General features: G+C 41.5%; 1 protein-coding gene across 1 annotated transcript in view; it reads right to left on the bottom strand.

The window, feature by feature from the left end:
- Positions 1-8,152: 8,152 nt before the first annotated feature.
- acbd6 (acyl-CoA binding domain containing 6) overlaps positions 8,153-22,317 on the bottom strand; it is a 32,632-nt gene continuing 18,467 nt past the window's right edge. The window contains exons 7-8 of the mRNA XM_030727461.1: positions 10,946-10,976; positions 8,153-8,901 (exon numbers count right to left, since the gene is read on the bottom strand). Of these exons, the coding sequence (XP_030583321.1) occupies positions 8,747-8,901; positions 10,946-10,976 (186 nt within the window). The 3' untranslated portion in view covers positions 8,153-8,746. The remainder of the gene's footprint in view (positions 8,902-10,945; positions 10,977-22,317) is intronic.

The raw sequence follows: 22,317 nt of genomic DNA, 5'->3' as shown, positions 1-22,317 counted from the left end.
TGAGATAAACATCGGTTAGTGTCTGTCTATGATTTAGCTTGTTATTAGCTTTTTAAAATTCATCTGTATTTGTAACAGAAACCGAAATCGTCACCCAAATATCTGCTGGCTCACCCTGAATCCCTGAAAAATTGTCTAGTCTGCTGCCACATGAAGTGTGGTCAGTAGTTTTCCCACACTGTTTACTGGCTGATACCTCAGCAGTTAAAAATATCTTGGTTTGGTTTTTGCCTGTCAGAATACTTCTGGATTTTATTTTCTCCATGTGATTGTCAAATTAGAAACTTAAAAATTGATTTAGGGAGGCATGGCTGCTCTGTGTGACAGGTGGGTGTGGACTAGGCCGCTAGCTGTATGCTAGACCTCACCTTAGATACGTGTAAGGCCATGTTGTTATCATGTTTCAGGTGTTGGCATCTTTTGGAGAATTTTTAATGCAGTTTACAGGTTAATTGTACTTAGAGACTATCTGTGCTCCTGTTTTGGTGTTTTATCAGTAAGTTACGTAGCACAAATTAGTGACGCACCCATGCAATCTATCGATGCAACTAGTTAATCAAGCTTATTAGCTGCTAACTTACCATTCCATCTACACATGATCCCTTCTGGTTAAAAAGATGCAGTCAAAATGCTAAAATCAAGCCCTCAAAACAGGAGAATCCAGTAGATGATGTCACAGTGGCTACATCCATCTTTTATATACAGTCTATGGGAAGAATTTTATGACCACCTATGTAAAATGGTTCAGTTACTCCATTTAAAGGTCCAGCACACCTCTTTTTCATCATCATGGCCTTTACAACCTTTGTTTTGATAGAAACTGGATGAAGCAATGCTCAGAATTATAAAAGGACATCAAAAGATGTATATTAGTATGAATAAGAAGGGGCAAATTACACTATAATGAGTACAGCTACACTAATTAGAGACCGTGGCAATCAAGTACAGTCTGAGCACACCCTAATGTCCCGACAGGTGGAGGTCTACAGGGAATGTGTAGCAACTTCAACAAATCATCTATGAAAAACATGGCAATAGTCCAAAATGATAACTTGTGTGGCAGTCGGTTATAGAATAGACATTGCAAAAGTAGGAAAAGCACAGGCGTAATTAATGATAATATTAGCTGAATTCCTTTAAGCTGCTTCAAATCCTGTGTTTTGTTGCTGTGGATGGTCTCTCACTGATACAGCGTGATGGGTTATTGGCTATTGAGATACGAGAACAGAACAAAATAATGATTAACGTTATTAACAATCTGCTTTCCATTCACAAAAGTCCGCTATGATAAAGGCTTACGTTTAATGGCCTTCTCCACTTGAAGTTTCTTGAGGAAAACACTGAATTTCATGCGTGTTAATTACTTTGGATAAAAGGTTACTGAAATTAAATTCCATGAATTTTTTTATGTTTTGTTATTGACTCCTGCTTGCATGAAATATTGCTATATTATGCACATTAGTGCAATTTTAAATAACTTAAATAATGTAAATAATGCTGATGAATAAAAATTGCTGGAAAGCAAAATAAAATGAAAAAAAAATCACTGGGTGGTATAAAAGCAAAGTACTTGTACTTTAAAAATGTACTTAAGTTCCCAACTGAATGGCTGTGCAGCATTGGATCTTGGGGAGTATGAGTCTGCGGTTTGAGGAGGGAGGGAGCTGCCGTGTCAGAAGTGAAAAGCTCAGAGGAAAATTGAAGCCCCATAATGGAAGCATAATGGGCTTAGTGTCAAAGTCTTGCAGACGAGCCGGGAGGGAGGCACGACTGCCGTCATCCTCTCTTACCTCAGGCCAGTATAACGGGGTTTAGGAAGCAACGGGGAGACAACACAGAGACCCAAACAGGCTTTAGAAATACACCAACAGCCTAATGGCTGGATGTGGATGGAATTCATAACAACGAGATGGTCACTAGTTGTCTCTTTGTGGGATTGTAGAGCATCATGTCTCGGACTCATGTTGAATACTCAAAAGGTTTCCTCTTAACTCATGTAGGGTTCCTTCTCAAAATTCATGAGCTGAGATGCACAAAATTTCATTGAGGAAGATCCTTTGGCTGCAGTCTACAAAAGTGAAAGACGATACTTTAAGAAATAAAACCCTGAGCCCTCCGATGTGACTTGTGAAAGGAGGGCTGAACGAGACATGGCTGCAGATACAGAAATCATGTGGACAGATCTTAATTCAACTCATGTATAGAACACCTCACTTGCATCTCAATTTACTGCCAGTGCTGTACAACACCTGTCAAGACGAAAATTGAATTTGAACTGGTACCCCCCTAGTGATGACTACTGATCCCGGCTAGACCATCTAAAGCTGTCATAGATCTGTGAGTAACTGACAGGCTCCAACCAGACATGTTGAGACAGTTATCTAACGCCTTGTGTTAAGACAGATTTCCAGTGCAACACAGTGGGGCTTTAACGGGGGGGGGGGGGGGGGGGGGGGGGGGGGGGGGAGGAAGCAAAGCTGTGTGTTTGAGAGTAAAGGATTAAGCTTTGTCCCCACTGTTGTGTACAAAATGTGCACACTGTCTTCATGAATCTGTTATTAAGAAGCAGGATCCAGATTTAGTACAGTCTCATCTGCTGGACTGTGTGTGTGTGTGTGTGTGTGTGTGTGTGTGTGTGTGTGTATGTGTGTGTGTGTGTGTGTGTGTGTGTGTAGTGTGTATGAGCTGAGGTCTAGTAAAGCAGATTTGGACTCTGACCATGTGTTGGTTATTTCTGGAAAACATCCAGATTCCTCTTTATATGACATAATCATACACAGGCCGAGCTGTATATACAATATGTTGTGTTTATGCTCTGTGGACTTTCAGGTTTTACGGGTCATCTGGGGATGTGTTTTAAATGTTTGAATTAAAACAATCGTGTCCATCATGCCACCAGAACCACATTTAATCAACCAAACCACATGCTCTTGGATGTATGGAAAGAATCTACAAATAGTTGCATGTTTTTTTCATATCACGATTTTTTTGGATTGTCTTATGTTTATTGTGCAATGTAATTAGCTGGTTGTTGTCTTCCACACATTACTTTATATAAGTGGAAGCTCCAGTAAATGTGGCCTTAGTGTTTATTAATGTACGAGTTTGTTTCCTAGATTAACTTTTGATATTTGCCACCAGTCTTTGTAGGAACCTCTCTGATGAGCCTATAGATTTAAGTGCTTTTTTTCTCTGTTTGGTGGGAGAAACTTGGCTCAGTCGGATTGATCTGTGTGTGCAAAGCAAGTTTTATTGTGGTGACCACTAGTGACTGCAGTTTATTTTCTGTTCTGGAGATTTCGGGTCAGTAATTATCATGGAATATGATTTAATGCTGTCTGGTGTGGTGGTGGTATAATTCACAAAGGCGCAGCTTAAAGCAGATAACCTGTAAGCAGGAGAGGGAAGATCATCATTTAGCTTTATAAAAAAGCCCCCCATAAAGCTAGGACATCGTACTACTCATCATTAATTGAAGAAAATAAGAACAACCACAGGTTTCTTTTCAGCACTGTAGCCAGGCTGACAAAGAGTCAGAGCTCTGTAGAGCCGAGTATTCCTTTCACTTTAACTAGTAATGAGTTTATGAATTTCTTTACAAATAAAATTTTAGACATTAGAGAAAAAATTATTCATAACCATCTCAAAGATTTATCTTCATGTTCGGCTGCTTTCAGCAGTCCTGGTATTTGTTTAGACTCTCTCACTCCAGTTGATGTTTCAGAGTTAACTTCAATAGTTACTTCCTCCAAACCATCAACATGTTTATTAGATCCCATTCCTACTAGACTGCTCAAAGAAGTCCTTCCATTTATTGATGATTCAATCTTAAAAATGATCAGTCTGTCTTTATTAGTTGGTTATGTACCACAGGCTTTTAAGGTGGAAGTAATTAAACCATTGCTTAAAAAGCCATCATTTGACCCAGCTGTCTTACCAAATTATAGGCCAATCTCCAACCTTCCTTTTCTCTCAAAGATTCTTGAAAGAGTAGTTGTAAAACAGCTAACTGATCATCTGCAGAGGAACGGTTTATATGAAGACTTTCAGTCAGGTTTCAGAATTCACAGTACAGAAACAGCATTAGTGAAAGTTACTAATGATCTTCTTACAGCCTCTGACAGTGGACTCATCTCTGTGCTTGTCCTGTTGGACCTCAGTGCAACTTTTGATACTGTTGACCATAACATTTTATTACAGAGATTAGAGCAGAGATCGATGGCATTACCTTGGCCTCCAGTAACACTTTGAGAAATCTTGGAGTCATTTTTGACCAGGATATATCCTTCAATGTACATATTAAACAAATATGTAGGACTGATTTTTTGCATTTGTGCAATATTTCTAAAATTAGAAACAGCCTGTCTCAGAGTGATGCTGGAAAGCTAATTCCTGCATTTATTACTTCTCTGCTGGATCATTGTAATTCACTATTATCAGGCTGTCCTAAAAGTTCCCTGAAAAGCCTTCCGCTGATCCAAAATGCTGCAGCTAGAGTACTGACAGGGACTAGAAAGAGAGAGCATATTTTTCCCATACTGGCCTCTCTTCATTGGCTCCCCGTTAAATCCAGAATAGAATTTAAAATTCTTCTTTACATATATGTATAAAGAAGTATCTTTTTACTCTGTTTATACCCCCCTGTGCATTTAATCATTAGTTATTATTAATCTCTGTCTCTCTTCCACAGTATATCTTTTTTTTTGCATTTTTGGCCACAGCAGCTCTTTTATGAGCAGTGGAGAGAGACAGGAAATGGGGGAAAGATACAGGGGAAGACACGCGGGCAAACTGGCGACGGGCCGGGACTCGAACCCGCGCCGCCCGGAGGCCGGGACTCGAACCCGCGCCACCCGGACCGCAACGCGGCATATGTATGTGGTCGCCGGCTTCACCACTAAGCCACCCAGGCGCCCAACACAGCATGTCTTTTGTCCTGTCTCTCTTCCCTCAGCCCCAACCGGTGATGGCAGATGACTGCCCCTCCCTGAGCCTGGTTCTGCCGGAGGTTTCTTCCTGTTAAAAGGGAGTTTTTCCTTCCCACTGTCGCCAAATGCTTGCTCATAGGGGCTGTTTTGACTGTTGTTACAATATAAAGCTCCTTGAGGCGACTGTTGTGACTTGGCACTATATACACTGCTCAAAAAAATAAGGGAACACTCAAATAACACATCCTAGATCTGAATGAATGAAATATTCTTATTGAATACTTTGCTCTGTACAAAGCTGAATGTGCTGACAACAAAAATCACACAAAAATCATCAATGGAAATCAAACTTATTAACCAAAGGAGGCCTGGATTTTGAGTCACACACAAAATTAAAGTGGAAAAACACACTACAGGCTGATCCAACTTTGATGTAATGTCCTTAAAACAAGTCAAAATGAGGCTCAGTATTGTGTGTGGCCTCCACGTGCCTGTATGACCTCCCTACAATGCCTGGGCATACTCCTGATGAGGTGGCGGATGGTCTCCTGAGGGATCACCGCCCAGACCTGGACTAAAGCATCCACCAACTCCTGGACAGTCTGTGGTGCAACGTGACATTGGTGGATGGAGTGAGACATGATATCCCAGATGTTCTCAATCGGCTTCAGGTCTGGGGAATGGGCGGGCCAGTCCATAGCTTCAGTGCCTTCATCTTGCTGCTGACACACTCCAGCCACATGAGGTCTAGCATTATCCTGCATTAGGAGGAACCCAGGGCCAACTGCACCAGCATATGGTCTCACAAGGGGTCTGAGGATCTCATCTCACAACCTAATGGCAGTCATGCTACCTCTGGCAAGCACATGGAGGGCTGTGCGGCCCTCCAAAGAAATGCCACCCCACACCATTACTGACCCACTGCCAAACTGGTCATGCTGAAGGATGTTGCAGGCAGCAGATCGCTCTCCACGGCATCTCCAGACTCTCACATGTGCTCAGTGTGAACCTGCTTTCATCTGTGAAGAGCACAGGGCGCCAGTGGCGAATTTGCCAATCCTGGTGTTCTCTGGCAAATGCCAAGCGTCCTGCACGGTGCTGGGCTGTGAGCACAACCCCCATCTGTGGATGTCGAACCCTCATACCATCCTCATGGAGTCGGTTTCTAACCGTTTGTGCAGACACATGCACATTTGTGGCCTGCTGGAGGTCATTTTGCAGGGCTCTGGCAGTGCTCCTCCTGTTCCTCCTTGCACAAAGGTGGAGGTTGCAGTCCTGCTGCTGGGTTGTTGCCCTCCTATGGCCTCCTCCACATCTCCTGGTAGTGCCTCCAGCCTCTGGACACTACGCTGACAGACACAGCAAACCTTCTTGCCACAGCTCGCATTGATGTGCCATCCTGGATGAGCTGCACTATCTGAGCCACTTGTGTGGGTTGTGGAGTCCGTCTCATGCTACGAGTGTGAAAGCACCACCAACATTTAAAAGTGACCAAAACATCAGCCAGAAAGCATAGGTACTGAGAAGTGGTCTGTGGTCCCCACCTGCAGAATCACTCCTTTATTGAGTGTGTCTTGCTAATTGCCAATAATTTCCACCTGTCGTTTATTCCATTTGCACAACAGCATGTGAAATTGATTGTCAATCAGTGTTGCTTCCAAAGTGGACAGTTTGATTTCACAGAAGTATGATTTACTTGGAGTTATATTGTGTTGTTTAAGTGTTCCCTTTATTTTTTTGAGCAGTGTAAATAAAATTGAATTGAATAGGTGTAAAAACATGTGCATTTAATTGTAGCAGTGTGACTTGGGCAAAAGTCTAGCTTAAGTAGTTTATTCCACAGTTTCAACCAGAACACCAGTGGCAGTTCATGATCCATCACAATTCACGGGTTATTGTAATATGTGACATATAGACAGAAAGTTAGGTTTTGTTGTCACTGGTTGGCATTTAATGCAGATCATCCATCCATTTTCTTCCACTTATCCAACTCAGGGTCACAGGGTGGCTGGAGCCTATCCCAGCTGCCATAGCACAAGAGGTGGGATACACCCCGGACAGGTTGCCAGTCTGTCACAGGGCTAAACACAGAGACAGACAACATTCACATCTATGGGCAATTTTGAATCTCCAGTTAACAAAACCCCACTAACTGCATGTCTTTAGACTGTGGGAGGCAGCTGGAGTACCCAGAGAACTCACCCAGACACAAGGAGAACATGCAAACACCACACAAAGGCCCCAGCCAGGTGATGGATTTGAACCCAGGACCTTCTTGCTGTGAAGCAACAGTGCTAAACACCATGACACCGTGCTGCAGACTTATGAGAATCAAAATCCACTGAAGTCAAGGAGGCAGTCACATCCAGAACAAATTAATCGTGTTTCACTAAAATCTGACCAGAGTACTGGTTTTTGTGAACTGTTGAGGGATGGACAATCACCTCACCATCACACAAGCTCATTGGTCATTTGGCTAAATGAAGTGACCAAACAACACCCCCCCCCCCCCCCCCCAAAAAAAACAACAAAAAAAAAACAGGAGTTTAATTTAGCTCAGCAGCTGCCATTTTTTGAAAGGGCAAAATGTAGGCTCTCTTCAAACATTTATGTGAAGATGGTGGAAGTGCACAAAAATGATGCCTGAGTGTAATCAGGTTACACTGGTCACATGGCAAAACTGATTTATGGAAGTGTTTATGCCTACCCTGTGAAAATGAATAAAAATTCACTTTTGGCCCATTAATTCCAACTGAGGTGTTAATATGGAGCATTTTTCTTGTTTAAGCTTTTAAACTAATCAGTAGCCAGATTCATGTACACTCAGCCAGCCTGACAAGTTCAGGATTGTATTCATAGTGCAGGAGTTTTCACTACAGCAGTATACTCTATGTATACACAATGAGTTACTGCTATGAACATTACAGTGTGACAGGACAGTAATGTGACAACTACTGCATATTTGAACAAATAACGCCAGGAAAACCGATTTGCTGAACACTTTAATGATACATGAAGAAAGCATTCCTTTGTACCTAACAGAACCATGAACAGACCACCAGAAAGGACTGAAACAGATTAAAAGGCTGGTTGCAGTAGGAGTGGGTGATATGTACAAAGTTTTGATGACTTTAGATGGTACACATTGTTGAGGTAATGATAGTGATATCTTATACCGTTATATATATATATATATATATATATATATATATATATATATATATATATATATATATGAACGGGAATGTCTGTTTTTGCTTCAACTGGTGATCGAGTGCCTGATAAATACAGATGCTTCAACATACTAATGCACACATTCTGTCATTTATATATTGCCAATAGCTTATTTAATGGCACTACTGCCAGCAAAAGTCTTATCCAACAAGGTATAGCTACATAAGTACAGCAACATCCCAGCCAGTTCACAAATTCTGTCTTACAGTAATTGTGATATCACCCAACCCTACTGTGCAGATAGTCAATATAGTTTATAGAAGAATGAAAATACATGCGGTGCCCTGGTGTATTATCAAATGGAATGACTAATGTTCACAAATGTTCACAACTGTAGCTCAGAAGAGCTAAACCAATGAAATCAAAGTCACCTCAAGAATTTGTGGAGGTAGGAACAAAAAAAAAAGAAAAAAGAAAAAAAAAAAAAGCAGTCCTGGCTTACAGACTGTTGGGGCTGAGAAAAAACAAAACAAAAAAGTCTCTGCAGGGATGAAGAACAGACAGTGGGAAGGCTGGGCAAAAGAGTGGAGCAGGGACGAGAGTAGGAGATGGGAAATGACTGAGTGGTGGGATGCAAGGATGATTTAGCCTTTCGAAGTAGTGTACCCACGCAGGAGAAGGGAGATCGTACGGGATTCAGTGACCTCTTCAGGGAGACAGCCTTCCTGGTCTGTGATAGTTGGGTCAGCTCCAGACTTCAGCAAGAGATCCACAATTTCAACAAATTCACACGCTGAGGCTACAAAAATCAAAACAAAAAGAAAAACAGAGGTTCTTACCCTTTAGTCCAGAATGAAATATTTCAGTAACTACAGAAAAGGTTTCTGTGACAGGATACAGAACCCTGAGGTCAGATTCACAGCACTCTGGTTATGCATCCCTATCAGTGGTGATTATCCATGATTTTTTTTTTTTTTCTGTAGTACCACCATGAGTCTCACATTTGTGTTTAGTGAAGTGTCTCAGCTGCTGGATGGATTGCTAAGAAATTTGGTACAGATATTTATGTCCCCCTATGAATGAATGAAAAAAAAAACTAAAAACTTTGATTCTCTGACTCAGACATCATGAAATAAACATTTTCATTTGTCCAATTTTATCATCAGCTCAGAACCATTACGATTCCAGCTTAGCAATATTTTATTGGAAAATGTTACCTAAACTGAGACGGTTACTATTAGATTTCTTCATTTACTTGTTAACAGACAATTACTGAAATATAATGAACCACTGCAGCTCATTTCACTGTTATGGTGTACTGGATTTGAGAGAATTTGCCTCATTTGTCTTCCTTTCTTCTCCATACTGTGGTTTAATACAGTATGTAAAGTGCTGCAGTTAATGAAAAGCCAATCTGCAGGCCCAGCACTGACACCGGCCCGGACCTGAGCTTCCCTCAAACACTTCATTTCTGCCCCATTGGCAATTTGTACCCCACTAAAAGGGTCCTCTCCCCCTCTCAGTGTAGAGTGGAGGGGGGGCAGCTTGCACTTTCTTAACCCAGTTAGAGGGTTCCTCCATTCCTGATGCACCTCTTGCCCCTCTGGCACATCACCCCCCCCCCCATCTCTTCTGTGTCTCCGGTTCATAGTACTCTTCTGCCAGTGTCTATTGCTCAGGCCTTTTAAAGAGCAGACTCTGTGCTGTGCCATGTTCGCTGATGTCAGCAGCTGCAGTGATTGACAGCCATGCCTTTTAACCTCCAGCCCAGAGGTGACTGGTGGGAGTGTGTGCGCGCACGGGATGATGATACATCAGAATGCACATGAGTGTGAAAGCAAGTGTGTGCATGCTCAAGTTGCATCTATGAATGAATGTATGAGGTGTACAAGTGTGAAATGCCATGAGAATCACTAATCTTTCAACCAAATCCAACTAACAAAGCTTGGCTGGTTTTTTTCGTTGTTGTTCTTTTCCCCCTGCAACACTTGCAGCCCTCCTCTTATTACTCTAAATTGTATTTTATTTAGCCCGCCGTGTGTGCACGTGTGGCGCGTCTTGCCTAGGCCTTGAGCTGTAAAAAGTGGCTGGCCCTCGGGGGAGCCGTAGAGGAGGAGAACAATTTATGGTGAGCAGTAAACCCTCAATTAATCACTTGCCAGCTTGTGTGGCCCTGTGCAAAGAGAGGTGGGAATGAATTTTCATTCTCTGCTATTTGTCTCTTGGAGTTCATCGCTTATGTTTATTAGTCATCTTTTTATGCCCTATCCTCCGGGCTTCCTCTGGTGAGTGTGTGCGTGCAGATCTCCAGTAGGTAATGCAGCATGCCCACTCCAACGCCACCAAGCTGTGGGACAGATGGTGTAGCTACATGCACACACAGAGGCTCAGAGGACATAGGAAACGCCCCTCAGGGACATGTGTGTTGGGGCATGAGAGGGTCAGGGGAGTCTAAGGACCACTGCTGATTTCCTCTGGGAGGTCTAGTGATCATCTCTCTCTCACACACACACACACACACACACACACACACACACACACTTGCAGGAGGAAAAAGGAAGGAATGACAAACTTGGTGGAAAAACTGCAGAAAATATTAGTGAGGAATAGAAGGGAAAGAGTGGGAGGAACAGGATGGAAAGCTAATAAATTTTAAACAAAATGTAGTCAAAGAGGGTGTGTACAAAAAAAAACAAGCCGCTGTAAATAAAGTGAGAGTGTGCACACAGACAACATAATGATGTCTATGTAGAATAAATGTGGAATGAGATGAGCCAATTTGAAAAATAGGCACAAAAAGCTTCATAGCAAGAAGACAAAAAGTGTTCAAGAAGCTTTCTTACCATAATGTAATGCTGTCTGTCCTTCATCGTCCTGTAAAAAGGCAAAAACAAGTGCTTAACTCAAAAGACCTGTGACAGAGCAACAACAAAATACTTCACTGAGTGCAAATTCAAAGAATATCCATTTAATACAGATATACTGCCAATAGCTGGTGTGCGGTAAGTTGTAAGCCGTCACTTAGCCCAAACTTTAAGAGGAAAACATGCACCTGATAACCAATATCAATTAAATCTTCTTGCTGGACAAAGCATCCCATGTTTGTTTGCTTTGTACCAAAGGAGAATTATAAGCTGAAATATTGATTTGAGAAAGATGTGACTTGAAAAAAAATCAAAACTTTCAACCTGCAAGTAATTTCAAAGTCTGGTCAACCTGAAACAATGACTGACTAAAACTAAAAAGGGAAGGCATCGCCCTTTCCAATCATAGCTGCCCATGCAGCACCAGCCCAGTATTGGCACCAACCTGCATCTCAGCCCTGTGATCCCAACCCATGACTATTACGGTCACGCTGAAACCAGATGAAAAGACACAATGCATTTATGTAGTTCAAAGTTAAAACCTCCCACTATTAAGTTTACGCTTGATTCTAACAAACAAAATTTTTATTTGCATATTATTGTGGTACATGTTTGATATGTTCATTAATAAATCATTGTTAATCAAGCTGATACTGATACAAAAAAGCTGATACAAAATAAAAATAAACATATGGACAAGTACTGCTCCACACCCCTTGATCTTTGAATTCAGGTGTTTTCAATCCCCTTTCCACAGATGTATTTAAACAAAATGCAACTAGCCGTGTAGTCCGCCTTTACAAAAATTTGGTCATTTGAAAGCGATCACTGAATTTAAGCATGGCACTGCTGCAACAAGCCCATTTGTGAAATTGCTTCCCTCCTAGGTCTTCCACAATAAACTAACAGCATTTGGGAACCATCGCAACTCAGCCACAAAGTAGCAGTCCATGAAAAGTTACAGTGGGGTTGCCTAGTGCTGAAGCACACAAGGTGCATGCACCTAAAGCCAAAAAGAACAACCAAAAAATAACTACAGACTTACAAACCTCCTCTGGCATTATCAGCACAGAAATTGTTCACCAGGAGCATCATGACATGGGTTTCCATGGTGAGGCTGCTGCTATGGGTGTCATAGGTATCCCAGTACCTTTATCCATATAGTGTGTCATAAGCCCAGTTCTTTTAGCATTGGACTATGGATGCATTTATACATAAAACCACTGGTTCCATTTTATAGTGACTTGTTAAATTTCTATAGTTCTTTTACATATAATGACAATAAAGTCTTCTTAATCTTAATCTTTTTACCAAGCAGGAGAATTTTGTCATCAAAAAAAAAAAGCAGCATTTACCATTTCACCTTTTTGACCCCCTTACATAGCTATGTTAGCCACCCCCTAGCAAATCTATTTTTTTTTATTTTTTATATTTATATAACACAGTGTCAGAGTGACCAGGGAAATCAGAGGTGGCCTCTTATATGGATGTAAGTGTATGTAGGTGTGCGTCCTTTGAACAGCAAAAATGATACTTGTGGTCAAAGGGTCAGTGGCAGAGATATAATTCTTGCAAGTAGTGTTAGACTGGGGACAGGGATGGGGAAATGTGTGCATGTGTGTCATAGCTATAAGACAATATATGACAGGCATCATCAACAGGAGATTCAGTTCTTAATCACTGCTCCAGTCTGCCTTTGCACCTCATAATGATGATAAATGATCAAACTGTTGCCTCTGGCCTCAGAACAAGAGCAGTAGCTGAACCAAGTACAATGGTTTCAAATAATCAGACAGATTAAAAAACTAGGAGGTTCAGTGACATTTCCTTCTAACCCGTGTGTCACTACAGTGAAAAAAGTTCCAGATTACTAGATCTGTTGTGAAATTATTCATTAGTCCTTCCACCTGTGTCCCTCTAAGAAGCAGATCCCCCGTGTACACCTTTTTGTTTTGTTACTTCCTATGTCCTTCCTCTTATACCAAGCCACACCTCTTTCATCTCATTTTATTTCCTTACTTCAACCATCATCCTCACTTTGTCCCCATTCATTTCTCTTCCCTCTTCTTCAGACTTAATCCCTTTCCTCTACAATCCCTCATTTCCTTTCCTTTCCTTCTCGTTCCTGTCTGCCTTCTCTTGCTGAAACCAGTGCAGAGTGATCCTATTGTTGTGTTTCCCTCCATCTCTTAGGGGCAGCACTTCAGGGACCTACTGATTGGATTAGAGCTTTCTATTCCCTCTGGGTGGATCACAGAGAACAGATGCAAATCGCCAACAGCGTGGAAAGCGTGCAGTGGTTAACCCAAGACAACAATGCTGTCTGACTGCAAGTCAAATCACAACCTGTGATGTACTGCAGACAATGTGTTCATCTCTCACAATGATGCAGAGTCTGGAGAAGAGTAGGCAGAACAGTAGCAAAATAACTTCTGGGCACTTTGTGTAAATGAGGTAATCCTGTACTATATTAAACCATATTAGACTCAACTAATTTTTGCTTTTATTCACAGGACAGACAAAGACTCGCACAGTGGGGAGCAGCAGATGTTTACAACCAGGGCCAAGTGAAAGACCTTGATGCACATAAATACAGTTATAATTAAAGTGTGGGGGCTTTAAGCTCTAATCTGCTGTGAGCACTAATCTGCAGTTTGTTGTTCAGCAAGCATAAAAGCACGCATGCACATTCATAAGTGAAAATGTGTGACTGATAACTCAAAAACCTAACACATAATACACAACTAGATGAGCATGCCAGTGCATGTGTGAAGCCTACATGCCTCCTGTATGTTCATGTGAGGGGGGTCAGCAGCCTGTCCTCTCAGTGTTCCCTAATGCCCCTGAATCCAGGACGGAGGCTTGATGGAATCACAGGAAATTGGATTTTCTTCCATTTGCTTTGGAAGCAGCCAGGAAGAGACACTAGCATGCCCCCCTCCCACCTCACTCATGCACCCCTGTTCCCATCCCATTACAGAGGCATGTTGCACCAAACCTCTGCTTTTACGTGTCATCCAAAGTTTCCCCTTGCAATGCAGAAATGCTAGGCTGGATGTCAGCAGAGTGCTCAATAAAGCAGCTGCTTGCACAATGGTAGCAGGAGAGATCCAGCACTGTGTAGTGCATCACCCTAATGGGGTGGAGCAATATGTTTAGGAGTAACATGGCTAGGGATTGATTTATCAGTACAGTTGCAGTTTGGCTGAATTTAAGTCACACCGATCTATCATTTCTAACACGAATTATGTGACGCAAGATGGATGAGAGAAAGAGTGAATTAAGGATACACAGACACAGCATGTAGTCTTACTTTTAAAAAAGATCAAAAATGTTATAACTAGTCCAAAAGTGGTCAAAAAGGAAAAAATAAAGTCAGATCAAATAGTTTTGTAGATCCATTTTGTGCTTTTAAGTCTATCACAAAGCACCAGCCCCTCCGGAGACATTTTACTGTCGGATTATTCTAAAAATCTCAGCATAGGATTGTCAAAACAACTCAGTCAACTGGGAACAAATAAAACTGTCCGTACCTCTGTTTATCTGCAGAGGAGCGCACAACGGGACAGTAAAATATATTGTGTTCATTTGTATAAAAAGCGGTTTAACTTGTTTTCTTCAGTCTGAATACAGACCCATGACAACAGGGGAATATATTCTCCAAAGTATTCAAAGCTAAACTTCACATCAGGATTAAATGGAGGGGATCAAGGGCATATCAGAGGTGGAAACTTAACTCAGCTGGGGAAACAAATAGAAAAGTCTGCTGAATCTGTCCTAAAAGTAGGCTGTCTGTTCCTAAGCAATTTATTTAATTTAAAAAAAAAAAAAAAAAGTTTGTTCTGCCAGCATCTCTAAAATATAGCTGTCTTTCATAGTATTATAAGATGGACAAAATATTACCACACAATGACTTCAGTGCCTGAAGAGGAAAATACTTTCAATAAATCCCCATAATTACTATTAACCACTATCACATTATCCAAGTTTCATTCTTTTCATGTGCTCTTGTAACAAAGGCCAAATGATTATTTAAAAATGCTAAATTTGGGGGGGGGATTAGTGTCTCTGATGTTGAAACTACAATGACTTAAATTCTGCAGGACTGCTGATCTTCTAAAGGCCACAAGACTCAATATGCCAGTGGAGACTTTAGGTACAATTTCTCCTTCAGCTCTCTGTTCTAATCTCATTTTTCTGTGTCTCAGTAAACTTTCTTTGGGCTTTTCTTCCTCTATTTCTCCGCCTCCTCCTTTTCTCCCCCTACTGTCCCTGACAGCAACATTAAACAAGTAGGGAAAAATGAAGAAGCAATTATGATTTATGACCAATGCATGCAGCAGCTGCTGACTTTTATAATGACAGTGGTTGGGGAGGGAGACAGAGTGGATGAATGAATGTGTGTGCGTGCGTCCGTGTGTGTGTATGTATTGGTCTCCAGGGTGTGTGTGGGGTAGATGAGGGGTGAATCGATAGGCGACTGGGATCATTGGTATGCAGATTCCAACAGATAGAATTATGATAAGCAGGTGCCATCAATCAGAAAGCAGAACACAGATCTGAGCCAGATTGAGAAGCTCATCCTCCTTCAGTGGGTCCCCTCTAAAACCAGAGTGGCTACTATGCCACCAAAACCTTAGACTTCATGCACAACTTAAATGTGCAATAAATCAACCACACTTAACAGATATCCATTTTCTAAGACACATCATATATGCACCAATCAGCACTCAGTGTCTTGAGCATTCTGTGGTGCTTTTACCCTACAAGCCACATCTGTTGAAAGAAACAGATTCAATGCACAATAAGCTGGGGATTGAACCACTGGCCAAAGAAACAAGACAGAAAGGCAAAATGCAGTATAGTACAAAATTTCTCAGTATAAAATGCTTTTCTAGTTGTCCATGTTTGCTTACTGTATCACTGTTTTTCCAGACAATATAGCAAATTAACTGCTAAAAATATGTATGTTGATAATCATAATTAAAAGAAAAGAAACTGATTAATTGACCATTACAAGCAAGTTTAACAGATTTGTGATGAATGGTTTTGGTGGGACTGTTACTATAGATCAAACTGTGGGGTGCAGGGTCATGACAGGTGAGGCGCGAACGACCTGGGACAAAAGTCATGCGGAACAAATGTTGAACATCGGATTAATTCTCATGACAGAACCATTAAATTACATTAGCAGACATTAGCAGGTACGTTAGCACAGTGACAAGTCAAACTCTCCAGCGTCACCACCTGCTCTGTGCATAGAGCTGTTCTGGTCCCCTGCAGAGGGCGTGAAATGATTTCATCCTGCGAAGTTGGGCATGAGGGAAAAGTTTGAGAACCACCGCTATATTTGAACAGCAGTCTTAAAGGTTGTAGATCAAACTAAAAACATGGCTTATTAGAGCTTTTAAAATACATAACAGTAGTATAAAGATAACATGGAATGGATGCAGTGATGCTTACGTTTTGGTGTCTTTACACTACTGTATAAAATATCCTTAAATGAACTGGAATTGAAAATGAAGATATCAGACAGTTGTGTGCTGCTTATGCTTCTGTAAACGTTTATCCCCCCCCCCCCCCCCCCCCCAATTTAAAAGGATCTGCAGACCAGGCCCAGCCCTAATTGAATCTGGGTCTCCTCTCTGAGCCGGGAGAGGTAACCTTGCCATGTGAGCACTGCCACCCACGGTCAAATTAGCCCCGACACCAAACTCACTGTCCTTCACACCTCCTAGGAGTGCCCTTCAGGTTCCTGGGTTTCCCCCATCTTTTCACTTCTACATGTCCCATCACATCAAGTGCCTAAACTTAAAGAAATGAGTTATCAAGTGGCTAAAATGTGTGCCCCCCCCCCCCAAAAGACAGTTAAAGCATCAGTGTTTTTACAGCCATCTTTCAGTTTAATTAAAAAAAAAAAAAAAACAACCCTTAGCAAACAGTCATTTTCCCCTCTCTCTGCAACAACAGAAAAAGGCAAAAGGCCTTTTCACTAAATCTCCATCTCTTCATTCACATCTTCCCCTCCACACTCCTCTCCCCTCTTATGTCGCAAAGCTTGCTTGTTCCCATGGGACACCTTAGCCTCCATTAAAGCCATCAGAGGAGGAAGATAGGGTTGAGGCTGAGAATTAACATCGCCTGAGGCCCCCCCGTCTGTCCTCCTGCGGCTCATCGATGATGTTTAAAAAGAAATATATGAAATAAATAAATACATAAAAGAGTGTAATATGAAAATCAATGGGTAAGCAGTGGGGGCTCTGGCTGAGGCATTTGGAGTGAGAGACTCATAAAGCTGAGTACTGCAGGAGACTGATGGAAGGCAAAACACTTACTTTGTTTATTCTCTCTCCTCACCCCATCCCCTCCCCTCGCTGTCTGTATCCAGCTCTCACTCTCTCACTCTCCTCTCCCCCTCTGTCTGAAACAGTCGAGGACAGCTTTAATGCTCCTGACAATTTATGTGGACGGTTAAGAACGATGGAAATCAAATAGTTGAGTGTAGGCAAGGCCCAGTGAGTGGCCAATAAGAAAGAAACAACAGCTGATGATGGCAAAGAGGACTGTTACCTGCTGGAATGGCTCTTTAGGCTGGACTATTACTGTCAAGTAGCTGGCTCTTTTCTGAGTGCTCATATTATAGATTCATAACTGTATCTATGTCTGATAGGCCCTTTTTAACACTGCACTGCAAGAGCTTTTATTTCATCGAGTCCAGCTAAAGTGTAGCAAGTACTAAATATGCATCCTATAACACCAACTTACTGTGTGACTTATAAGTTGTCAAGTGCTGTGTGAGGTGGATACAGTACGCAGTGAGTGTCTGTTATCCTTGATGGAGGCATGCTCAAATTCCTGCTTGCTTTAAAATGGTTAACTTAAGTAACGCATTATGGTAAGAGGACATGAATGATCATGGACTTCATGCATTTAAAAAAAAAAAAAGAAAAGTAATTAATGTAAAACCCACAATTAGGAATAAGCTATAATTAACAGTATCATGCATTGCTTCATGGAAAAATACATTAGCAAATGTATTAACAAAAGGCATTTCAGTAATGATTACAAGCTATTAAGACTGAAACAAGTCATGTTTGGGTCTTAATAGTCAAATGTGCAGGTCATTGAAAAGCCCAGAAAGACCAAGCAGTAATATATCCATCCATTTTCTGCCACTTATCCAGGGTCGGGTCATTGGGAGCAGCAGCCTAAGCAGAGAAGCCCAGACCTCCCTTTCCCCAGCCACCTCCTCCAGTTCATCCTGGGGGAACACAGAGATTCCCAGGCCAGCCGAAAGATGTAATCTCTGCGAGGTTGTCGGGGGGGGGGGGGGGGGGGGGGGGGGGGTGTCTACCCCAGGGCCTCATCCTGTTAGGATGTGACCAAAACACCTTGCCCATGAGGAATCCTAGTCAGAACCACCTTAGGTGGCTCCTTTCAAAGTAGGGGAATAGGAGCTCTACTCTGAATCCCTCTATAAGACAGAGGTCAGCCACCCTTCAGAAAAAGGGTGCAACCTCATTCTTTCAGAGGCTTGTGACCACAGGTGAGGTTAGGGACGTAGATCAACCCATAAATCAACAGCTTTGCTTTTTACACTCGGCTCTCCTCCCTACAATAGGCCAGTACAGTGCCTGCATTACTGCAGATGCAGCCCCAACGCATTTGTCAATCACTTGTTGCTCTCCCTGACTCGTAAACAAGACCCCCAGATACTTTAACTCCTCCACTTGGGCCAGCAACTTGTCCCTGATCTGAAGTGGGCACTCCACCTTTTTCCAGCTGAGAATCAAAGCCTAAGACTTGGAGGTGCCAATTCTCATTCCCACCACTTCACACTTGGCTGCAAACTGTTCCAGCGCAAGCTGGAGGCCACCACCTGATGAAGCCAGCAGAAACACACCATCTCCAAACCCCCCCCCCCTCAAAAAAACCCCCAAAGATGAGATCCTGAGGCCACCAAAGTGGAAGCCTTCCTCCACTTGTGTCTGCCTAGAAATTTTGTGCATAATAATTATGAACAGAACTGGTGACAAAGGGCAACCCCGGAAAAGTCCAACACCCCTGGGAACGAGTTATAGGTATTTGTGTATGTAACTCCATTTAGTAATGTAAACCAATTTGATTAATGCTGAATACATTTAATTGCTAACCCTAACAGGGCCACACACAAATCAAGTTCTGAATTTAAAAAATAAAATAAAATAAAAAATTAAAAATAGTTTTTTTGTTGATGACCTGCAGATCTGAACATGAAAAACAAGAAAATGATAAACCTGAATGCTGTTTAGGGTTAGGTTCACATCCATCTTTTTATATGGAATTTATCACCTTTATTGTAAAATGATAAAGTTTGGCTTGGTCTTTCTAGAGAGAAAGGTAATCACAAAATAGCAAGAGACGCATTAACCTCTGAGACTGCAGAGTTGTCCAATGTTGCTCTGGCATCCTGCCTGCATCCACACTAAACATACCATCATCATGCTGCAACCCATACCAAGGAACAAGGAGATTCACTTTCATTCTGCCTTTGTGCTTTTTGTTTACTGCTCTCCATGCTCCATGGTTCTGGTATAGTAATGTAAAAATCAGAACAGAGAAACAAGCATTTCCATTTTTGTTTTATCCAGGAATGCAAATACTTAGTTTTTGCTACAGTGGGAATACTGTATAATAGTGCCATAAAGCAATCATGCTGACTGATCTGCAACTTTGTCCTTTTCACATCTCTGGATGTATTGGGCTGTTTCTGGCAAATATTGGCAAAACCACAGTATAGCATCACAGTAAACATCATCAGACCTTAGTAGTGTCCATCTCACATCTTTGTTTACTCTGCCTACCTTCATCTTATTTTGTTCTCCATTTTCATTCAATAGATTTTTTTTTCCCTCTTACTTTCCCACCTTGCTGCCTTTTCTTAATTATCCTATATATTCTCGAGGATAGGTTGCACAATTATATGCACAGAAACATGCACGCACACGCACACACACAATTATGACAAATATTGCTGGATATTTGTTATGACTGGGTTGACTGAGCCATTAGTTATAGGAGGCAGTGCTGGGAAAGGGGAGGGATATAAACGTGTAACAATGCCTCCACCATAGAATTTCAATCAGCCCCCCCACAGTGTGTGCGAGAGTGTATATGTATTTGCCACTTTGATCACACAAGTAGCCGACACCACAGCAGAGGACGTAGATGAGTGAATTCGGTACTCTGTGCGCTGCAACAGCAGCCGAAGCTTCACTGCAAAAAAACTGCACGAGATCCATAAAAAGGTTTATTTTTTGCTCAAAGCTGCTTGTTCAGTATGAGATTCAGTTAATATTGATAGAGGTTTACTATGCTTAAGTAAAAAATGTGCAATTCAGTTTGATTAAAATGAAAAATGTTTTTCAGACATGCTACTTGATTTGTGAACCAGGGAATTGGCACAAACCAAGAATATTTTTATTTTATGAAAAAGGCAGCCTTGTACTTCTCAGTAAGCTCTGTAGTTTGTATTTATGCTGTGTTTTGACCTTTTATATTTTTCCCCATTCATTTAAACACACAGTACAACCACAGTAAATCATAAGGCTGGATTATTAAACCAAGAAGCATAATGACTGTTTCCTTACAGAGTGAACCTTTTGTAGATCTTCAATTGTTAGTACATCAATAAACACTGTGTTCCAAAAAAAAGCTTTTTTAAATTCAAGTGTAAAAGGACACATTCTCTTAGTTCCACCTTCTCAAATGTAAGACTTTGCAGGTTTTATAGGCTCTATCTTGAAATGTAATCTTGAAAATCAGTTAATTGAAATTATTTGGTAATGAACACATCACTTGTAATTGGGTTTGAAGCCTTAAATGTGTGGATTTACCCCAAGGCAATATGACTGTTTAGAACATTATTATGGCTTAAATTATAAAAAATACAAATTATTTACCGCAAGCCTGACAAATTTCCCTTACATTATAATTTTAGTTTTGAGTTTAAAAAAAAAAGAAAAGAAAAGTCTTGAATGATTCTGGCAGATCTTTAGGTCATTGCCATAACTGGATCTCTGAAGCATGAGTGAATGTTTGGCTACAGGCTACAATGTACCCTTGCACATTTGCAGAAGCACTTATACATTCATGTCTGCATAAGGGGCCCTCCACTTGTATGGTAGGCTTCTTTTGATTGGCAACTTAGAATCATCAAGAAGGGGCATTTAGTGAGCCATCTCGTAAGCTACTCCTGGCCTAACCTGTTTAAAATAATAAAAGAATTTTTTAAAAATTATATAATAAAAATATTATTAGCTAATGCCTAGACGTTAACTTTAGAGGGTTAGAACAAATACAGGAAGTGCTAATGTGGAAAAACTTATTTTAAGTTCTTTGCTGCATGACTGTATAGATCAGTAAAGCTGACATCTCACACGGAGCCATGAATTCACTGTTTGGCTTCATTATACAAATAAATCAACACTCTGCCTCAGCTTAAGTCCAGCCAGTCCACTCATAAGAATCTCAAATCAATGCATCGATGGAGAGACCATGTCATTACAAATTAGCCATGCAAACTTGAACCCACAGTGTGCCCTTTCCAATTTTACATACAAGTAGCATTGCTGTGCCTAATTCAAACAATTTTAAAAAAGTAAAAAAGGTAAATGAAGTAAAAGTAAAGGTCCTGAAGGCCCAAAGTTCTCACACAGAAGTATCCATGCTGCCCAGATATCTGCAGGTGCCACGCACAGGCTGTGTGTATGTGACTTGTGTGCTCTCCAGCCACCAATTGTAGGCCACCCAGTCAGATATTTATTACTATTGATCTAGCTGGTCCTGGCTGAAGACTTTTGTTCTGCTGGCTCAAGACTCTGACCTCAATTAAGTTATGAATTTCTATCTGATAGACTGATAGACTGGGAGTGCTTGGGGCCTGCCGTGGCCACGCTACCACGCTGGTTTAATTAGAATTAGCGGTGCTGCGAGTCGCCCTTGTTGCCTCATGGATCATGTTTTAATACAAAGTAGAGGCGGAGGCAGAGAGGGATGGAGTGAAGGGGATGGTGGAACTGGAGGGGAGGGGAGAGTGATGAGGAGAAGGGAAAGAGGCAGAGGGACAGGCAAAAATAAATAAATAAAGGAATGAGTCAAGTTAAAGCATGTGAGACAGCTACATGCTTAAAACTTTTGCTGCCTTTTTCCTCCCATCACCTACCCTTAATGTTTGCTTCCTCCCTTGCATTGTAAGTGTGTTGGGTTAACCTGCATGTCACCTGTCTGTCCTCTTTGTTAAACTAATCCTCCCTGTCACTTACGCTCTTAGTAATCCCAGTCTAAGGCAGACATTGTGAAAGTCTTCCCTG

This window comes from Archocentrus centrarchus, chromosome 4, assembly GCF_007364275.1.
Source record: "Archocentrus centrarchus isolate MPI-CPG fArcCen1 chromosome 4, fArcCen1, whole genome shotgun sequence".
In the NCBI taxonomy this organism is placed as follows: Eukaryota; Metazoa; Chordata; class Actinopteri; order Cichliformes; family Cichlidae; genus Archocentrus; species Archocentrus centrarchus.
The sequence above is the reverse complement of the archived record's forward strand: the minus strand, read 5'-3'. Positions and strand labels throughout refer to the sequence as shown.